This window comes from Mustelus asterias, chromosome 8 (assembly GCF_964213995.1).
Source record: "Mustelus asterias chromosome 8, sMusAst1.hap1.1, whole genome shotgun sequence".
NCBI lineage: Eukaryota > Metazoa > Chordata > Chondrichthyes > Carcharhiniformes > Triakidae > Mustelus > Mustelus asterias.
The window spans coordinates 134,258,356-134,280,562 of NC_135808.1; the positions used below are offsets into that span (position 1 = coordinate 134,258,356).

General features: G+C 46.7%; 1 protein-coding gene across 3 annotated transcripts in view; it reads right to left on the reverse strand.

The window, feature by feature from the left end:
- LOC144497572 (mucolipin-2-like) overlaps positions 1 to 22,207 on the reverse strand; it is a 411,267-nt gene that overhangs the window by 387,096 nt on the left and 1,964 nt on the right. For all 3 annotated transcript variants that reach the window (XR_013498562.1, XM_078219006.1, XM_078219007.1), the window contains exons 2-3: positions 8,978 to 9,197; positions 1,502 to 1,675 (exon numbers count right to left, since the gene is read on the reverse strand). Coding sequence is in view for 2 of the 3 variants with exons in the window: in XM_078219006.1 (XP_078075132.1) it covers positions 1,502 to 1,675; positions 8,978 to 9,184 (381 nt within the window). In the remaining variant the exon portion in view is untranslated. The remainder of the gene's footprint in view (positions 1 to 1,501; positions 1,676 to 8,977; positions 9,198 to 22,207) is intronic.

Consider the following 22,207-nt stretch of genomic DNA (forward strand, 5'->3'; position numbering starts at 1 on the left):
GATTCAGCAACATTCCCATCCTCATTGAAATCCTTCTGAATGCACTCCAGAAACCACAGAATCCCTACAATGCAGAAGGTGGCCATTCAGCCCATCTAGTCTGTACCGACTCTCTGAAAGAGCACCTTACCTAGACCTACCCTGTGATGGCACCAATGATATAAATCCAAAGTGTAAGGGGACCTCTATTATATCTTAGTTCTAAACAAATAGATTCTGACCTTGACTCCTCCAGCACTGTAAGATTCTCCTTAATCAATGCTGCCACCTGTCCTCCTATCCTCCCTTCCCTGTCTTTCCTGAACACATTTTATCCATGGAGTTACGCAGTCCTGTCCTATTTTGAGCCAGGTTTTTGTTAACACCTCGTCACCGTGGCTACCTGCAGCGCACCAGCATTATTTATAAGTGTACCTGCATTACAGATCTGCACACTAAATCTCATCTAGACCTTCACAACATTCCCTTTGACTCTGACTTTACCTAGTAATTTATTATTTCTTACTCTTGTGCTGTCTGTCTCTCCCAATTCTGTGTGCACCAGGATTTTCTTCTCCAACATTACCTCCTGGTTCCCATCTCCCTACCAAGTTAGCTAAAACCTCCCAACAGATGGAGCAAACTACCCAACAAGGTCATTGGTCCCGATTGATTACGCCATTATCACATTGTTCTTTGTGGGACATCCCTGCACACAAGCCTCAGTTCCTACATTATCACAGTGACTAAGAACTGGTTAAGAGGTTAAGGAAATTTGGCATGTCCGCTACAACTCTTTCCAACTTTTACAGATGCACCATAGAAAGCATTCTTTCTGTTTGTATCACGAGCTTTCGGAGCGCTGCTCCTTTATCATCACTCACCTGATGAAGGAGCAGCACTCTGAAAGCTCATGTTACCAAATAAACCTGTTGGACTTTAACCTGGTGTTGAGAGACTACTTACTGTGCCCACCCCAGTCCAACACTGGCATCTCCACATCCTGGGTATCACAGCTTGGTATGACTCCTTCTCTGTCCAAGACCACAAGAAACTACAAAAGGTCAAGAACAAAGCCCACTCTATCACTCAAACCAGACTCCCATCCATTGACTCTGTCTACATTTCCCACTGCCTCGGAAAAGCAGCCAGCATAATCAAGGACCCCACGCACCCCGGACATTCTCTCTTCCACCTTCTTCTGTTTGGGAAAAAGATACAAAAGTCTGAGGACACGTACCAACTGACTCAAGAACAGCTTCTTCCCTGCTGCCGTCAGACTTTTGAATGGACCTACCTCGTAGAGAAAGTTGATCTTTCTCTACAGCCCAGCTATGACTGTAACATTACATTCTGCACCCTCTCCTTTCCTTTTGTCTGTATAGTCTGTGTAGTGCGCAAGAAACAATACTTTTCACTGTCTGCATGTCACAATAATAAATCAAATCAAATATATTTAACATTATTCCAATCTTCCTTCTGGAAAATTTCAAATATATAAAGAGTTGGATTGACTGTATACCTGATTGATAGCGTAAGAAACACTGTCATAAACGTCCTGTTGAGTATAAAGAACAAAGCTGCCCTCGTTCTCATCCGTGTCTTGGTATCCTTTCAGGAAGAGGTGTTTAAATGCGATGGAATTTTCCTCTTTGAATGATGCAACGAGTTGATTGCTCAGGCCAAAGGCAATCAGCTGAAAGACACACATTGCTGGCTGTTCAAAGTGCTGGAAAATTCAGAGATTTGTCACAAACTGGAATTCCCCTACCCCCTCTCACCTGCCATTCCCTCCTTGCTAAAGATCCAGGGCAGTGACACCTTACCTCGAGTTGTGTGCAGCACGGTGGCACAGTGGTTAGCACTGCGGCTTCCCAGCATCTGGGTTCAATTCCGGCTTTGTGTGGACTTTGAACGTTCTCCCCGTGCCTGCGTGGGTTTCCTCCGGGTGCTCCGGTTTCCTCCCACAGTCCAAATATGTGCAGGTTAGGTGGATTGGCCATGCTAAATTGCCCCTTAATGTCCAAAAATGTTTAAGTTGGGGGGTTAGCCATGCTAAATTGCCCCTTAGTGTCCAAAGGTATGTAGGTTAGGTGGGTTGGCCATGCTAAATTGCCCCTTAGTGTCCAAAGGTATGTAGGTTAGGTGGATTGGCCATGCTAAATTGCCCCTTAGTGTCGAAAGATGTGCAGGTTAGGGGGATTAGCGAGGTAAATACATGGGGTTACGGGGAAAGGGTGGTGGATGGATCTGGTTAGAATGCTTGGTTGGAGGGTCAGTGCAGACTGGATGGACTGAATGGCCTCCTTCTATACTGTTGGGATTCTATGATGTTAAAATTCTTAACCCAATGAGTAGTGAGAATGGCGAACTCTCCACAATTAGGACTTGTTGAGGCAAATAGCATAGATGGCAAGACAAGGTTGAAAGGAATCGAATGAGATGCTGCTAGATTTAGGTGGAGTAGGGTGGGAGGAGGCCTAAACGCTAGCATGGATTGGGTGGGCTGAATGGTATGTTTCTGTGCTGTACATTGGATGTAAACCAAGGTAATTGACAATAATAATGATTCACAATGAGATTGTTAATGTAATAATAAAACAAGTATTCACTCCTATCGAACCAGAATAGGAGAACTGAGATGTTATAGGCTTCAGGAAAAATCGAACAGGCTAGAACTCAATAGGAGCATATAGAGGGAGGAGGGGTGGAGGGAGGGAAGGAGGGAGAGGAGAGGGAGGGAGGGAGGGATGGGGGCAGGAGGAGAAGTTGGGGTTCAGGGGAGGGGGAAGGGTCAGGGCAGACTACTTGTGTGATGCTTATTGTCAGAACAAGACAAACGTTAAATGTTGATTGCGTGAAACTCAAAAATGTTGTAAACAAGGAGGATGATGCGAATAGACTTTAGGAGGAGATCGACTGGTAAAATGGGCAGCAACCTGGCAATTAAATTGAATACAGAGGAGTGTGCAGTGATACATTCTGGTACAAATAACGAGGAGGTGAAATGTAAACTAATCAGTACAATTTCAGAGGGGTTGCTGGAAGAGAGGGGGCTGTGGGTTGAGCGAGGGTGCGACACATACACAAATCATTGAAGGTGACAGGACAAGTTGCAAAGGCTGTTCTGATGAAAGGTCACGACCTGAAGCATTGGGATTTGCTGCTAGAGGTGGCCCGCCATTGGCCAGCAGTGGGATCTTCTGGTGCCGCCATTGTCAGCGGGGTTTCCCATTCAATCTTCCCCCTGACGCTGCAAAACCCGCGGCAGGTGTGCGCCATCGACGGGACTGGAAGATCCCGCCAGTGTGAAGGGCAGGAAAGTTCTGATCATTAACTCTGTTTCTCTCACCATAGTAAGAAGTCTCACAACACCAGGTTAAAGTCCAACAGGTTTATTTGGTAGCAAATACCATAAGCTTTCGGAGCACAGCTCCTTCGTCAGATGGAGTGGACTTTTTTAACCTGGTGTTGTGAGACTTCTTACTGTGCTTACCCAGTCCAACGCCGGCATCTCCACATCTCTCACCATAACCAGACCTGCTGAGATTATTCAGCAGCCCAGATGCCCGTAAGGAGGATTTTTCAGGGTCTACGGAGGGGGTGTCTTTGCTGTTTCCAGTCGCTCGGTCAGTGCTGGATGGTCTTTCTGGTTTTGACTTTTCTGTAGCTGTTTCGTTACAACTGAACGTCTTCCTGGGCCAAGAGTAAACCAATTTATTTTCTTTCATGGGTAACATTTCTGTTTTGTCCTTTTCTCACCACTGTGGGAGCTTTGTGAATCTGAACTTCATCTTTTGGAACATATTCTGAGCGCCAGACAGCAATCGCTCCTCAGCTGAACCCCTCACAGCTGCTACTGGGACTCTTGAATAAAGGTTGAGTACAGTTGAAAACAGCGGACTGCCATATTTACAAACCAAAACACACGGCAAACAGTCTACATCCAAAAGTAGCCCAGCCCCTCCATGGAGCAAACGTTAGAACCTGTGTATCGGGTGACGCTGGGAGAAGATATTGGCGATAGGTAGATTTTTTAAAAAATATACACGTGATGACTTTGTGACCAAACTGTAGCAAATTCATCAAAACGCAAACAAACAAAACTGCTTCAGTTTGACACAGCGCGTTATCTCAAGTTGCAGGACGCCGGTTATCATGTGTATACTGGTGCAGTGAATATGTTACTGGATTAATAGTTCACATATTAGCATCAAATACCAGCATGGAAGCTTGAAGATTTGATTTTTAAAAAATATCTGGGTAAGATATTTTCAGTCAAGACAACCTTGAAGTTGGCATGTTGTTGCAATGTCCCTTAGGGAAGAAAATCTGCCATCCTTAACCAGTGACTCCAATCACACAGCACCATGGTTATTCTTAACTAGCAAAGGCCCAGTGGTATTATCACTAGACTATTAATCCAGAAACTCAGCTAATGTTCCAGGGACCCGGGTTCGAATCCCACTACAGTAGATGGTGGAACTTGAATTCAATAAAAAATATCTGGAATTAAGAATCTACTGATGACCATGAAACCATTGTCGATTGTTGGAAAAACCCATTTGGTTCACTAATGTCCTTTAGGGAAGGAAATCTGCTGTCCTTACCTGGTCTGACCTACATATGACTCCAGAGCCACAACAATGTGGTTGACTCTCTACTGCCCTCAGGCAACCAGGGATGGGCAATAAATGCTGGCCAGCCAGCGACTCCCATATCCCATGAATGAATAAATGAATAAATAAAACTAAACATAAAGGGCATGATTTTCCAGCGCAAACCACACCCACCAAATGCAACCCCCCCCCCCACTCATCGGCGGGACGGGCGAGCCAGGCTAAACGCTGTAGACATCACTGGGACAGGAAGATCCCGCCAGTGGAGAATGGTGAGCTTTCTCCTCTGCTGGAAAACACGTTGCGGGGGCCACAAAGTCCTGAAGGACTTCAGAGAATGGGGCAGTAACAGGCCATTTGGCCCCAGCAGCCCTGCTCCACCATTCAACAAAATCATGGCTGATCTTCGACCGCAGCTTTATCCCTCGATTCCCTCATATCCAAAAAAACTCAGTCTTCCATATACTCAAAGGCCAAATATCCACGCTTCACAGGGGCCGAGAATTCCAAAGATTCGCAACCCTCTGAGCAAAGAATTTTCTCCTCATCTCAGTCCTAAATGTCCGACCTCTCAGCACCACGGAGCGGAATTCTCTCGAGCCTCTGCGAGCAGCCGGGGCGGGGAATCCGGTAGGGGACCCCAAAATCTGTCTTACGCTGATGTGAAATTACAGTTTCACTTTGTGATTATAACAGAGTAGCGCGATTATTGGGACAGAATGAACATCATGAATTATCTGCAAGTGTTTTAGTTATCCCTCACTGCGAAGTACAGGAGCAATTGTTAGATCACCCCACCCACCTTGTCAGGGTAAGATAATCATACACCTTATCTCACCAATAACTAAGTCCTTTCCTCTGACCTTCTAATGTCACAAATTACACCTGACAGATCTTCCGGGCCCATCAATGACGGTGGGGTGGGGGTGGAGGTGGGAGGAGGAGCGCTGGAGAAACAACAGGAAATCCTGTTGACAGCAGCGGGAACCATAAGATCCCGCCACAGGCCAAAGGTGGGCCGCTTCTGCCACCACGAAGCACACCGCGGGAGACATGGGAAATCCCGAGTGCAAATGACACAATTATTAAAAATCCATTCCTAAAATGTGGGCACTGTCTGCCAGGTTGGCATTTATTGCCCATCCCTAGTCGCCCATGGAGAACGTGGTGATCAGCTGTCCCAGTGAACCACGACCTCACGACACTTTGCTGGAATGGAGTCACTCGTTCTGCCACTTCAGAGGGTAGTTGTGGTAGATTCTGTCACTAAGGGAAGTGATAGAAGTCGTGGGTTTGAAAGGTGCTGCTTAAGGAAACTTGGTGAATTCCTGCAGTGCATCTTGTGGATGGTACACACGGCTGCCAGTGTGTGTGTTGGTGCTGCAGGGTGTGAATGTTTGTGGAAGGGATATTATTCAATTTGTTGCACAAAGGCATTGGCTAATGCGGAAACGGTTGAGAAATTCCCAGTGAGAGGCAGGATGAAGCTTGGGGAGGGAGCTCTGAGGTCTGTGAAGAGGAAATGGTTTTTAACGGTGTTGGTTCCATTCCTGCTGCCATCGGGCCTCTGCTATCATTCCTTGGCATGCTGGGCTTAGCAATCCTGAAAGTGAACATCGGTTTCCGGGAGCACCTCCTGAGGAACCTTCTGAAGCTGGAAGATGGACTCTGGAAGATCCACCTGTAGATGCCACTCCGCACCTTCCTCCCGCGCCCCCCCCCCCCTCCCCCACTGCTGTCATGTTCCAGGATCCAGGATCGCTGTCAGATCCATTCTGAACTCCAGAGACAATCCCAGGCATCGTTCAGATCTCGACGTTGGCAGGCCATGTTGTACCAAACATGTTTCTCGGCAGGTTTCTAGCCCTGAAGAGAATCAGGCCTTGGGCAGGGATGGGGGTTAGATCTTCATCGGCATCCCATTTGCAGGATTCAAATGAATTTCATGCTGGCCTCTAGTAGGTTTCCAGCGAGAGTGAAGGAACGGTTTTACACAACAAGTTACTGTGTAAAAAACAGTGCACGTGACCGCCAGCTCCTTTGTCAATTGTCTTAAAGCTGCTTATTGACCCTCCCAGAAACAGATTCTCCTTATCCACTCTATCAAATCTATCCTGATTTCTGAGTTTGCATAGAGGTTTTAAAAAAAAAACGGCAGCACAGACAAGTTGGGCCGAAGGGCCTGTTTCCATGCTGTAAACCTCTATGACTCTAAATAATCTTTCCTTTAATTTCAGCACGTGACTCTCTGAAAACACCAAGAGCTGATTCCATTTTTTGGACTGATTGGAGAGTTGCGCCGTTGTCTGCGCTGCTCACATGTTGCCACAGGTCACCTGGAGAAGGCTGCACACTCGCTGAGATGCTCAATGACAGTAAAGACAGAATCCTCCCATTGCTCCTGCCAGCGTGGGATCAGTGGAGGGCAGGGGAGAATTCAGCGGGCATGAAATTCACACTGGACATTCCGTTGGTGCCTGCAATGGGGGTCAGAAAACCCGCTTGAGGCTGGCATGAAACTGATTGGCATTCTGCTGATGGGGATGTGGATGAATACCCGACCAAAGTCTTCCATCCACGCCTGATTCTCCGTGACGCCAGCGTGAAAACACCTCAGTCCAGAACACATCCAGGTGGCGTGTAGAAGTCCCCATTCATCTGAACAATGTCTGTGTCTGCTGCCAGAGCTGGGAATGGAGGCTGCAGCAACCCTGGACCCCAGAACCCCGCAGCAGGGAGTCATGGGAGCAGCTACAGGTGGATCTTCCAGATTCAGTGTCATTGAGGAGTTCCAGCTCCCCGCCTTAGAGTATTCCTGGAGATCAAACTCCTTTCTTCAATGATGTTGGGCACCTTTTCAATATGGCACCCGGGTATGATGGCAGGATGTTCGCCATCATACACAGCCTGTCACAGAATATGGCGCCAAACCTCCAACACATAATTAATGAGGTCGGAGCTGGAAGATGTGGCGTGGTTTCCTGCTGGCGTCCTCAGTGGGAAACACTCCATATTCCCGCCCCCACCAAGGAACTTAGTCCCAGATGGGAGAATTCCACCCATAGTTTCCACTCTAAAGCTTATGGAAGCAGTGTGGCTGCTGTTAGCAAAGTGAACAGTGTACATCATTCCTTCATAACCGATTACAAAACCCATACTTGTGTGATAGAACTTTGGATAGTTTCAAGTTGAGGTGGGTTAGGGTTAGGGTTGGGGGGAGGGTTAGGGTTAAGGTTAGGGGGGTGCAGGAGAAGGGAGGTTAAATGGATAAAGGATCCACGTGGAAAGATGGTCAACTTCATCTGAACATCATAAAACATAACCCTTTAATTGAGTAGATAGGAGCTGTTTCAAAACTTTCGAATATGGTGGCATAGTGTTCATGTCATTGGACTCTGGTGATAATGCAGATTCCTGGGCTAAATTGTTGGAGACGGAGGTTAAATGCCTGGTGGAAGTTAAAGTTCAATGAATAAGACCTGGAATTGACAGCTAGTTTCCGTAATGGTGACCATGAACCGATTATCAATTGTTGTAAAGTTGGTTCACTTTATGGAAGGAAATCTGCCATGCTTACCCAGTCTGGCCCACATGTGACTCCAAACCCGCAGCAATGTGGTTGACTCTTAACTGCCCTCTGAAAGGGTCTAGCAAGCCACTCGGCTTGAGGGCAGTTTGGAATGGGCAACAAATGCTGACCTTGTCAGCGCTGCTCACATCCTCTCACATAATAAATTTTAAAAACAGATAGTTTTGCATTCGAGTCCCATTCCCAGAGACTTGAGTACGATAACATCGGCTGAGGGCTTGGTGCAGTGTTAGACGTGTCTTCTTTCATTAAACAAAGGCCTCTGAAGTGGACATAAAATATCTCTTAGTGCTATTATGAATCAAATGAGGAGGGTAATCTTGGAATGTCGCAGATAATATTTATCCTCAACTCACATCACTAAAATAGACCATCTAGTCATTAACACATCATTGTTCCTCTGCTAATTGGCTGCCATGTTTCCTATAGTACAACACTATGCGAGGGTCAGTTTAACTCAGTTGGCTAAATGGCTGGTTCATGATGCAGAGCAACAGCATGGGTTCAATTCCTGCACCAGCTGAGGCTATTCATGAAGGCCCTGCCTTCTCAACCTTGCCCCTTGCCTGAGGTGTGGTGACCCTCAGGTTAAATCACCACCAGTCAGCTCTCCCCACAAAGGGGAGAACAGCCTTTGGTTATCTTTACCTATTACAACACTGATCATTGGTTGTAAAGCACTCTGGGACATCCTGAGGTCATGAAAGGCGCTATAAAAAGGCAAGCGTTCCTTTCTACGTTTCTCCACGATGAACATTAAATAGTTATTGATGCCAACAATTTTTGTTACCTGTGTCGTTACCATGACAATTTTCAAAACTTGCAAGCAGAGCTTCCAAGGTAATTGGCGCCTGGCTCTGTATTTTTCACATGGACTCATGAAGAAATAGTTGAGGTCTTCTCTCAGCCTCCGCTCTTCATCTGTTGAGTCCGCACTGGGGGCTGTGGTGAACTGAAAGTCCGTCGCTTGGTTCAAGGAGAAGTTATTCGCTGTCATGTCCAACTGCTTCCTGCAAAGAATGTCAAATCAAAGGCTTTTATGGAACAATATAAAGAGGAGGCCATTCAGCCCATCGAGAATGCTCTGCTGTTCAGTGCGATCATGGCTGATCTGTTTTCAAACTCCATCCACCTACCTTGTCTCTATCTCCTTTATTACTCAAGGAAAGCAAATATCTATCCATCGCAGATTTGATATTATTCTGGGATGGGGCGGCACAGTGGTTAGCACTGCTGTCTCACAGCACCAGGGACCCGGGTTCAGTTCCCGGCTTGGGTCACTGTCTGTGTGGAGTTTGCACATTCTCCCCGTGTCTGCGTGGGTTTCCTCCGGCTGCTCCAGTTTCCTCCCACACTCTGAAAGACGTGCTGGATAGGTGCATTGGCTCAAACAGGCGCCAGAGTGTGGCGACTAGGGGAATTTCACAGTTACTTCATTGCAGTGTTAATGTAAGCCGTACTTGTGACTAATAAATAAACTTTAGATACCAGCTGTCTTTTGTGGGATGTAGTTACGCTCTCCCGCGTCCGTTGTGTGAGAAGTGTTTCTGATCTCCTCTCCGTAATGGTCTGGCTTTGATTTGAATATTCCGTGCACTTCACCCTGGACACTTCCCAGCTTTTAAGGAAACTGGACTTGTATTTCCTCGGGATTGTTCGGAGACCAGCAGTCTCACTGCCTGCCCAGTGTTACTCTGCAAATATGCTGAGTGCAATAATTCACATGGTGTCATGACTCATCAACTCGAGATGACTGTTAAAAACCTAAAAGCACTGAGTGCACCAGAGTTTAGCCCGGCCCGTAAAAGATTTTATTCATGTGCAGAACTTTCACTTCTGCTTTCCTTCAGAAATCCTCAAACTGTATTGCCAAATCATAGAATCTCTACAGTGCAAAAGGATGCCATTCAGCCCATCCAGTCTGCACTGACTCTCTGACAGAGTATCCCACCCAGGCCCTCTCCCCCGCTCTATCCCTGTAACCCCACACATTTACCACGGCTAATCCATCAAACCAACACATCTTTGGAGTGTGGGGGGAAACTGGAGCACCCGGAGGAAACCCACGTAGACACGGGGAGAATGTGCAAAGTCCACACAGATATTCAGGAATTGAACCCAGGTTCCTCAGGTTGAGAGGGTTAACCACTGTGCCACCGTGCCAACAGAATCTTCTGGTCCTGTCGATGTCTACAGCACGAAAGCTTCTACAAATACATAAAGTGCAAAAGAGTAACTAGGGAGAGAGCGGGGCCTCTTAAGGATCAACATGGTCATCTATGTGCAGATCCACAAGAGATGGGTAAGATCCTAAATGAACATTTCTCATCGGTATTTACTATTGAGAAAGGCATGGATGTTAGGGAACTGGGGAAAATAAATAGTGATGTCTTGAGGAATGTACATATAACAGAGAAGGAGGTGCTGGAAGTCTTAAAGTGCATCAAGGTAGATAAATCCCCGGGACCTGATGGATCCCAGGACATTATGGGAGGCTAGAGAGGAAATTGCGGGTCCCCTAGCAGAGATATTTGAATCATCGAAAGCCACAGGTGAGGTGCCTGAAGATTGGAGGGTGGCAAATGTTGTGCCTTTGTTTAAAAAGGCTTCAGGGAAAAGCCTGGGAACTACAGCCACTGAGGCTAATGACTGATTAGGGATATTCAGCATGGCTTTGTGAGTGGAAAATCATGTCCCACAAATTTGATTGAGTTTTTTGAAAGGATAACCAAGAAGGTAGATGAGGGCAGTGCAGTTGATGTCTACATGGACTTTAGCAAGACCTTTGACAAGGTACCACATGGCAGGTTGTTGCATAAGGTTAAGTCTCACGGGATCCAGGGTGAGGTAGCCAAATGGATACAAAATTGGCTTGATGATAGAAGGTGGTTGTAGAGGGTTGTTTTTCAAACTGGAGGCCTGCGACCAGTGGTGTGCCTCAGGGATCAGTGCTGGGTCCACTGTTATTTGTCATTTTTATTAATGATTTGGATGAGAATTTAGGAGGCATGGTTAGTAAGGTTGCAGATGACACTAAGATTGGTGGCATAGTGGACAGTGAAGAAGGTTATCTAGTATTGCAACAGGATCGTAATCAATTGGGTCAGTGAGCTGATGAGTGGCAGGTGGAGTTTAATTTAGACAAATGCGAGGTGATGCATTTTGGTAGATTGAACCAGGGCAGGACTTATTCAGTTAATGGTAGGGTGTTGGGGAGAGTTATTGAACAAAGAGATCTAAGGGTACAGGTTCATAGCTCCTTGAAAGTGAAGTCACAGGTAGGCAGAGTGGTGAAGGAGGCATTCGGCATGCTTGGTTTCATTGGCCAGAACACTAAATACAGGAGTTTGGACATATTGGTGAAGTTGTACAAGACATTGGTAAGACCACACTTGGAATACTGTGTACTATTCTGGTCACCCCATTATAGAACCATAGAACCATAGAACATTACAGCACAGAAACAGGCCTTTTGGCCCTTCTTGGCTGTGCCGAACCATTTTTCTGCCTAGTCCCACTGACCTGCACCTGAACCATATCCTTCCACACCCCTCTCATCCATGTACCTGTCCAAATTTTTCTTAAATGTTAAAAGTGAGCCCGCATTCACTACTTCATCTGGCAGCTCATTCCACATTCCCACCACTCTCTGCATGAAGAAGCCCCCCCCTAATATTCCCTTTAAACATTTCCCCCTTCACCCTTAACCCATGTCCTCTAGTTTTTTTCTCCCCTAGCCTCAGTGGAAAAAGCCTGCTTGCATTCACTCGATCTATACCCATCATAATTTTATACACCTCTATCAAATCTCCCCTCATTCTTCTGTGCTCCAGGGAATAAAGTCCTAACCTATTCAACCTTTCTCTGTAACTCAGTTTCTCAAGTCCCAGCAACATCCTTGTAAACCTTCTCTGCACTCTTTCAACCTTATTAATACCCTTCCTGTAATTAGGTGACCAAAACTGCACACAATACTCTAAATTCGGCCTCACCAATGTCTTATACAACCTCACCATAACATTCCAACTCTTATACTCAATACTTTGATTTATAAAGGCCAATGTACCAAAAGCACTCTTTACGACCCTATCTTCCTGTGACGGCACTTTTAGGGAATTATGTATCTGTATTCCCAGATCCCTCTGTTCTACTGCACTCTTCAGTGTCCTACCATTTACCTTGTATGTCCTACCTTGGTTTGTCCTTCCAAAGTGCAATACCTCACACTTGTCTGCATTAAACTCCATCTGCCATTTTTCAGCCCATTTTTCTAGTTGGTCCAAATCCCTCTGCAAGCTTTGAAAACCTTCCTCACTGTCCACTACACCTCCAATCTTTGTATCATCAGCAAATTTGCTGATCCAATTTACCACATTATCATCCAGATCATTGATATAGTTGACAAACAACAATGGACCCAACACCGATCCCTGTGGCACACCACTAGTCACAGGCCTCCACTCAGAGAAGCAATCCTCCACAACCACTCTCTGGCTTCTTCCATTGAGCCAGTGTCTAATCCAATTTACTACCTCCCCATGTATACCTAGCGACTGAACCTTCCTAACTAACCTCCCATGTGGGACTTATATCCTGATAAAAAGGATATTATTAAACTAGAAAGAGTGCAGAAAAGATTTACTAGGATGCTACCGGGACTTGATGGTTTGAGTTATAAGGAGAGGCTGGATAGAATGGGACTTTTTTCTCTGGAGCGTAGGTCTTATAGAGGTCTATAAAATAATGAGGGACACAGATCAGCTAGATAGTCAATATCTTTTCCCAAAGGTAGGGGAGTCTAAAACTAGGTTTAAGGTGAGAGGGGAGAGATACAAAAGGGTCCAGAGAGGCAATTCTTTCATACAGAGGGTAGTGAGTGTCTGGAACGAGCTGCCAGAGGTAGTAGTAGAGGCGTACAAAATTTTGTCTTTTATAAAGCATTTAGACAGTTACATGGGTAAGATTGGAATCGAGGGATATGAGCCAAACATGGGCAATTGGAATTAGCTTAATGGTAAAAACTGGGCGACATGGACAAATTGGGCCAAAGGGCCTGTTTCCGTGCTGTAAACCTCTATGACTCTGTTTTGTGTGGCTCGCCTATCCTGCTGCAGGGGAACCTGCCACTGGAGGGGAGGGGGTGGTCACTGATGGCAGGACTGGAAGACCCTACCAGCAGGAAGGGCTGGAATATCCGGTCATTGTAAAACAGCCCAGGATGCCATTATCAAACCAAAGATTTGAGCAGGTTACCAAAAGCTTGGTCAAGCAGGTAGATTTTAAGGGGCCTCTCAAAATATGAAGGAGGATCATAGAGACAGAGATATTTATGGAGGGGATTCTAGAGTATAGAGTCCAGACTGAAGGCACCGCCATCCAGACTTTGGGGCTATTGAAATTGTGCATACTCGATAGGTCAGAATTGGAGGAGCACAGAAATAACAGAGAGTTATGGAGCTGGAAGAGGCAACAGCGATGGGGAGGATTGAGGAGGGATTTTAAATTTTTTTAAATCAAGGCATTATCAGAACAGGAGCCAATGTGAATCAATGTGTGCCTCTCCATGTCCTCTCCCAGAAACTAGTCACAAATGAAGAACCAAAGAGCATTAGGTTTGAACAATGTTTTGTCTGAGGCTGTTTTGCATTTAATTTTCATGCATTTATACTGTTGCAGCGTGACACCCACCCAGCCAATCACATTATTAAAACAAACTTGCTGATCCCAACAGCAGAAAGAGCCGAGTTCCAGAGGTGAGGTGAGAGTGACAGCCCTTCACATCAACGCCACATTCGACCGAGTGTGGCATCAAGGAGCCCTAGCAAACTGGAGTCAATGGAAATCAGGGGGCAAACACTCCGCTGCTTGGAGTCATACCTGGTACATAGGAAGATGGCTGTGGTTGTGGAGGGTCAGTCATCTCAGCTCCAGGACATCTCTGCAGGAGTCCCTCAGGGTAGGGCCCTACGCCCAACAATCTTCAGCTGCTTCATCAATGACTTTCCCTCCATTATAAGGTCAGAAGTGGGGATGTTCGCCGATGATTTCACAATGTTCACATGTTTATGACTCCTCAGATACTGAAGCAGTCCATGTTCAAATGCAGCAAGATCTGGACAATATCCAGGCTTGGGCTGACAAGTGGTAAGTAGCATTTGCGCCACAAAAATGCCAGGCAATGACCATCACCAATACGAGACACTCTAACCACTGCCCCTTGACATTCAATGGTGTTACCATCACTGAATCCCCCACTGTCAATATCCTTGGCGTTACCATTGACCAGAAACTCAACTGGACTCACCATATCAACACAGTGGCTACAAAAGCAGGTCAGAGGCTCGGAATACTGCAGAGAGTAACTCACCTCCTGACTCCCCAAAGCCTGTCCACTATCTACAAGGCACAAGTCAGGAGTGTGATGGAATATTCTCCACTTGCCTGGATGGGTGCAGCTCCAACAACACTCAGGAAGCTCGACACCATCCAGGATAAAGCCGCCCCGCTTGATTGGCACCACATCCACAAACATTCACTCCCTTCACCGCCGACGCTCAGTAGCAGCAGTGTGTACTGTCTACAAGATGCACTGGAGCAATTCACCAAAGATCCTTTGACAGCACCTTCCAAACCCACGACCACTTCCATCTAGAAGGGCAGCAGATACATGGGAACACCACCACCCGCAGGTTCCCCTCCAAGCCACTCAACGTCCTAACTTGGAAATATATCTCCGTTCCTTCGCAATCGCTGGGTCAAAATCCTGGAACTCCCTCCCTAACGGCATTGTGGGTCAACCCACAGCACATGGACTGCAGCGATTCAAGAAGGCAGCTCACTACCACCTTCTCAAGGGTCAACTGGGGATGGGCAATAAATGCTGGCCAGCCAGAAATGCCCATGTCCCACGAATGAATATAAAAAAAAATTATGTGATGGCAATGATGTTGTCCTTAATTAATTGACTGTCACCCATAATCATACTGGACTTCTTCCAAATCACCTCCACCACCTGGTAGCACAAGGGCAGCAGATAGCTGGGAACACCAGCGTCTGCAAGTTCCCCTTCCAATCACACCATCCTGACTTGGAAATATATCACCGTTCCTTCACTGTGGCTGGGTCAAAATGCTGGAAATCCCTCCTTAACAGCACTGTGGGTGTACCTACACCTCATGTACTCCAGTGGTTCAAGAAGGCAGCTCACCACCAACTTCTCAGGGTACAATGGGGGATGGATAATAAATGCTGGTCGAGCCAGCGACACCCATACCCCTAGAGTTAATAAATGAGAATGCTTTAAATCAACCTTCCCCTTGCCAAAACCCTTCCCAAATAAAACTAAACTACAACACGGGCGGCACAGTGGTTAGCACTGCTGCCTCACAGCGCCAGGGACCCGGGTTCAATTCCGGCCTCGGGTCACTGTCTGTGTGGAGTTTGCACGTTCTCCCTGTGTCTGCGTGGGTTTCCTCTGGGTGCTCCGGTTTCCTCCCACACTCCAAAGATGTGTGGGTTGGGTGGAGTGGCCATGCTAAATTGACCCTAGTATCAGGGAGATTAGCAGGGTAAATATGAGGGGTTACGGAAATAGGGTCTGGGTGGGATTGTGGTCGGTGCAGACTCAATGGGCCTCCTTCTGGCCTGCTACTGGGATTTCCAAAAGGCGTTTGATAAGGTGTTTCACAAAAGGTTGCTGAAGAAGATTGGGTCACACGGAGTTGGGGGTAGGGTGTTAGCGTGGATTGGGAATTGGCTATCCGACAGGAAGCAGAGAGTCGGAATAAATGGGTGCTTTTCTGGTTAGCAGATGGTAACTAGTAGCGTGCCGCAGGGATCGGTACTGGGGCCTCAACTATTTACCATTTATATAGACGAGCTGGTGGAGGGGACTGAGTGTAGGGTAACAAAGTTTGCAGACGACACAAAGATAAGTGGAAAAGTGAATCATGTGGAGGGTGTAGAAGGTCTGCAGAGAGATTTGGACAGGCTGAGTGAGTGGGCGAGGATCTGGCAGATGGAGTATAACATTGACAAATGCGAGGTTACTCACTTTGGAGGAAATAATAGCAAATTGGATTATTATCTAAATGGAAAGAAATTACAACATGCTGCTGTGCAGAGGGACCTGGGGGGTCCTTGTGCATGAGACGCAAAAACCTAGTCTGCAGGTGCAACAGGTGATCAAGAAGGCAAATGGGATGTTGGCCTATATCTCAAGAGGGATAGAATATAAAAGCAGAGATGTCTTGCTGCATCTGTACAGGGCATTGGTGAGGCTGCAGCTGGAATACTGTGTGCAGTATTGGTCCCCTTATTTGCGGAAGGATATATTGGCCTTGGAGGGAGTGCAGAGAAGGTTCACCAGGTTGATACCAGAGACGAGGGGTGTTGATTATCTTAGAATCTTAGAAACCCTACAGCACAGAAAGAGGCCATTCGGCCCATCGAGTCTGCACCGACCACAATCCCACCCAGGTCCTACCCCCATATCCCTACATATTTACCCACTAATCCCTCTAACCTACGCATTCCAGGTCACTAAGGGCAATTTTAGCATGGCCAATCAACCTAACCCGCACATCTTTGGACTGTGGGAGGAAACCGGAGCACCCGGAGGAAATCCACGCAGACACGAGGAGAATGTGCAAACTCCACACAGACAGTGACCCAAGCCAGGAATCGAACCCAGGTCCCTGGAGCTGTGAAGCAGCAGTGCTAACCACTGTGCTACTGTGCCGCCCGTGATTATGAGGAGAGACTGAGCAGATTGGGTTTGTACTCGTTGGAATTTAGAAGGCTGGCGGGGGATCTTATAGAGACCTATAAGATAATGAAGGGGCTGGATAGGGTGGAGGTGGAGAGATTCTTTCCACTTAGAAAGGAAACCAGAACTAGAGGGCACAGCCTCAAAATAAAGGGGGGTCAGTTTAGGACAGAGTTGAGGAGGAACTTCTTCTCTCAGAGGGTGGTGAATCTCTGGAATTCTCTGCCCACTGAAGTGGTGGAGGCTACCTCGTTGAATATGTTTAAATCACGGATAGATGGATTCCTGATCGGTATGGGAATTAGGGGTTGTAGGGATTAGGCGGGTAAGTGGAACTGATCCACTTCAGATCAGCCATGATCTTATTGAATGGCGGGGCAGGCTCGAGGGGCTAGATGGCCTACTCCTGCTCCTATTTCTTATGTTCTTATGTTCTTATGTTCTGCACTGTAGGGATTCTATGAACTCACTGAACAAAAATTAAAACCTGAGAATGGAGAAGTTCTGGATATCCAGGGCAGGAGGTGCTGGATATCCGGGGCAGGAGGTGCTGGATATCCGGGGCAGGAGGTGCTGGATATCCGGGGCAGGAGGTGCTGGATATCCGGGGCAGGAGGTGCTGGATATCCGGGGCAGGAGGTGCTGGATATCCGGGGCAGGAGGTGCTGGATATCCGGGGCAGGAGGTGCTGGATATCCGGGGCAGGAGGTGCTGGATATCCGGGGCAGGAGGTGCTGGATATCCGGGGCAGGAGGTGCTGGATATCCAGGGCAGGAGGTGCTGGATATCCAGGGCAGTCAGCAATTGTAAAGATAAGAATAGGGTTAATCTTTCACTAGTGGACAGTGCTGATCACACCCCCTGTACCTGTTGCTCTGCTCCTGGGGTTGTTTAGTTTTATCTAATGGACTCCTTACTTCCAGTTTTAGCCCAGGTCCCCAGTCTGGAATCTAAAACACCAAAAATACTGCAAAAACCCAGCGGCTCTGGAGAGAGAGAGAGCTTTGTGGAGAGAGTGAGAGTTAAACTCTTCCAGTGGAGCTGGTTATGGTCTGTGGTTTACAGAGGCAGCTGGGTTTCCACCCTGTGTAAAGGGAATTGTTCAGATCGAAGTTCCCTCCTTTCTCTGGAGGAGGCAGTTGTGAAAATCCGCCAGTGCATTAGTGTTCCGCAAATCTCTGGTTCCGCCGGGGAATAAGCACCCTCCCTCCCGGGATAGCAGCCCAGGGCAGGCGGGGCATCAAGGGGAGCAGAGCCGGGGAGATCCGAGCCAGAGAGGGGGAGCAGGAGCGAGCTCAGAGACAGCCCTGGAAGGCTGGATCAGATGTACCTGTGTGTATGTGGATGAATAATGTGTCTGTTACATAATGTGTGTGTTTCTCGGCATTTGTATGTTGGTATGTGTATATGTTTCTGGCTGTTTGTATGCATGTATATCTGTGTGTCTAGGTATGTGTGTGGATCTGTGTGTTTGTGTGTGTACAACTGTGTGTATTTCTCTGTGAATGATGAGAGGATTTGCTCCCTGTATTCCCTCGCGTGTGCGCAGTGGATTGTTTTAATAAAACCTCGCAGAAATAATGTGGGATCCGCTCCCGTATATATCCTGCCTCCAATACCTATCACTGACCTTCAGCACTTGCTCAGATACTGAGAATACTTTTCTACATGTGCGTGTTGTGATAGTGAGTGTGTGGGGGTGTGAGAGAGATAGTGTGTGTGTGTGATAGTGTGAGGGTGTGTGTGTGAGAGATAGTGTGTGTGTGATAGTGAGTGTGAGGGTCTGTGTGAGAGAGTGTGTGTGTGTGTGTGTGTTGTGATAGCGTGTATGTGATAGTGAGTGTGAGGGTGTGTGTGCATGAGAGAGAGATAGTGTGTGTGTGATAGTGAGTGAGGGTGTGTGTGAGAGAGAGAGATAGTGTGTGTGTGTGAGTGTGAGAGATAGTATTTGTGTGTGTGTGTGACAGTGAGTGTGTGTGGGTGTGTGAGGTAGTGTGTGCGTGTTGTGATAGTGTGTGTGTGTGGGTGTGACAGTGAGTGTGTGGGTGTGTGAGATAGTGAGTGTGTGTTGTGATAGTGTGTGTGTGTGTTGTGATAGTGTGTGTGTGTGTATGTGTGATAGTGAGTGTGTGTGTATGTGTGATAGTGAGTGTGTGTGGGTGAGATAGTGTGCGTTGTGATAGTGTGTGTGTGATAGTGAGTGTGTGTGTGTGTATGTGTGATAGTGAGTGCGTGTGGGTGAGATAGTGTGTGCGTGTTGTGATAGTGAGTGTGTGTGTGTGTATGTGTGATAGTGAGTGTGTGTGGGTGAGATAGTGTGCGCGTTGTGATAGTGAGTGTGTGTGTTGTGAGAGTGTGTGTGTGTATGTGTGATAGTGAGTGTGTGTGGGTGAGATAGTGTGTGCGTTGTGATAGTGTGTGTGTGCTAGTGAGTGAGTGTGTGGGTGTGTGTGTGTGTGTGATAGTGAGTGTGTGTGGGTGAGATAGTGTGCGCGTTGTGATAGTGTGTGTGTGATAGTGAGTGAGTGTGTGAGTGTGTGTGTGTGTGCATCCTTGTCGAATAAAACCATGTGAGACACATTGTGCCTGAAAGAGCTATGGAAGCAGGTTGTTCAATAACTTGCAAAACTGGGGCAGTTGGTTAATAGTTGAAAAGGAAATAGAAGGGGTAAATCTTTCAAAGATGGGACAAATGTGGGTTTCCTCCGGGTGATCCGGTTTCCTCCCACAGTCTGAAAGATGTGCTGGTTAGGGTGCATTGACCCAAAGACTGTGGCGACTAGGGGAATTTCACAGTAACTTCATTGCAATGTTAATGTAAGCCTTACTTGTGACGAATAAATAAACTTTACTTTAAATGGACTCCTGTGCTGTATTGCTCTGTGAGACATTGGGTTGCCCCAGCATCAACCGAGAGTGCTCCTTTTTAGAGGGGCCACAACAGAAAGGAAAAGGAAATATTGTTGCACCCAGTGTCACCGACACAATCCAGCCAGAGGCACCAACCACTCACAAATAGCACCAGAGCACAAACACAAGGGTACAGTGGTTACATTACTGGACTAATAATCCAGAGGTCCAGATTAATGAAAATACAATTAATTAACACGGAGATAAAAAGCCAGTCTCAGTAATGGTGACCATGTCATTAATTGATTGCTATGTAATCCCATCTGTGTCAGTAATGTCCTTTGGGGAAGGAAATCTGCCATTCTTACCTGGTCTGGCCTACGTGTGACTCCAGACCCACACCAATGTTGTTGACTCTCTTCTACCCTCAGAAATGGCCCAGCGATTCACTCACAAATGTTCAAGGTGACACACCCCCATGTTCCAGAGGGGACGAGGGATAAGTGCCGTCATTAGCAGAAACAACGATATCCCATAAATAACATTTTTAACTGCTAGAAGAAAGGCCAGCATCTGAGGTGGGCGTGTGCGGGTGTTCCTTTCATTAGCTTGGTGAGTCTACAAATGAACCTGATCGGGAAGAAAATTCCATTGTCGCTTTCCATTGGGGGAGAGTTGTAGCATCACTTTTGATGGACCAATAGCAGAGGCAGTGGGTGGCACCAAAAAACTCAAAGTGCCCCCTTCAGCATAAAACAATTACAATATTGTCCGAACAAATAAAAAACAGATGCCAAAGTAAACATCAAGCAAAGAATACCTCCCCACTTTAATCTGGATTTTGTTATTGACGAGAATTATAGCCTGTGCCGCTCACAGGTGTTCACGTTCCGCCAGCTATCTTTGTGTTTACAATGAGCCTGAATAAATATCGCAAGGAAAATTCTATCCTCGTGGGGGAATTAAAAAGCTGTAACACCCATTCTCAGACACTGAGGAACCTACAACAGAACAGCTTCAGTGCTCCATTGTCCTATGTGAAAGCAGAGGTCGCTCTCTGGTGACCAATACCCTCCTCCGGAAACCTCCGACCTCACCCGTGGGTGGGATTCTCCAGTCATAAGGCAGTGAATGGATTTTTGGCTGAGCGCCAAATTCTCCATTCTCGCAGTGGTGGTGGTGGCGGCTAATGTGCTATCCCTTACACCATGAGTTCCTAATTTGCATAGTAACCTTTGACGTACACCTTTTCAAAGGTCTTCTGGAAATCCAAGTGCAGCACATTCACAAGTTCCCCTTTATCCATGTCGATTGTTACTTCCTCAAAGTTCCTAATACATTAATCAAACAAGGGCGGCACGGTAGCACAGTGGTTAGCACTGCTGCTTCACAGCTCTAGGGTCCTGGGTTCGATTCCCGGCTCAGGTCACTGTGTGTGTGGAGTTTGCACATTCTCCTCGTGTCTGCGTGGGTTTCCTCCGGGTGCTCCGGTTTCCTCCCACAGTCCAAAGATGTGCGGGTTAGGTTGATTGGCCAGGTTAAAAATTGCCCCTTAGAGTCCTGGGATGCGTAGGTTAGAGGGATTAGCGGGTAAATTAGCGGGTAAAAAAAAAAAGGGATTAGCGGGTAGGGCCTGGGTGGGATTGTGGTCGGTGCAGACTCGATGGGCCGAATGGCCTCCTTCTGCACTGTAGGGTTTCTATGATTTCTATGATGAGGTTTTCTAAGTGGCCAGCTATAACCTCCTTAATAAGAGTCCAGCTTTTGCTATGATAGATATTAATCTAATTGGCTTGTAGTTTTCTTGAATAGAGGAGTCACATTCATTATTTTCCAATCTGCTGAGACCTTGCCAGGATCGAGGGAGGGTATTTTGGAAAATTAAATCCAATCCACAACCTCAGCAGCCACGTTTCAAACCCCCTGGGATGAATTCCATCAGGACTTGGGATTTGTCAGCTTTTAGTTTGAATAGTTTTCTCAGCACTCTTTCCCTGATGTTTGTAATTATTTGTATTCTTCCTCCCTTTCACTGCCCGATTCACAATTATTTCTGGGATGTTATTTCTATCTTCTGCAGTGAAGACAGACTCAAAATGTTTGTTCAATTTATCAACTGTCCTTATTTTTCATTCATTCCCCATTCTCACTCTCTCGGGGAAGAACACTCATTTTGCTTAAACTTTTCCTTTCCAAATACCTGCTGAGACCCTTATTATCTGTTTTTATCATTCCAGTAAGAAGTTTAACAACACCAGGTTAAAGTCCAACAGGTTTATTTGGTAGTGACTTTAACCTGGTGTTGTTAAACTTCTTACTGTGTTTACCCCAGTCCAACGCCGGCATCTCCACATCATGGTTATCATTCCAGCCATCTTTCTCTTGGACTCTACTTTCACAGAT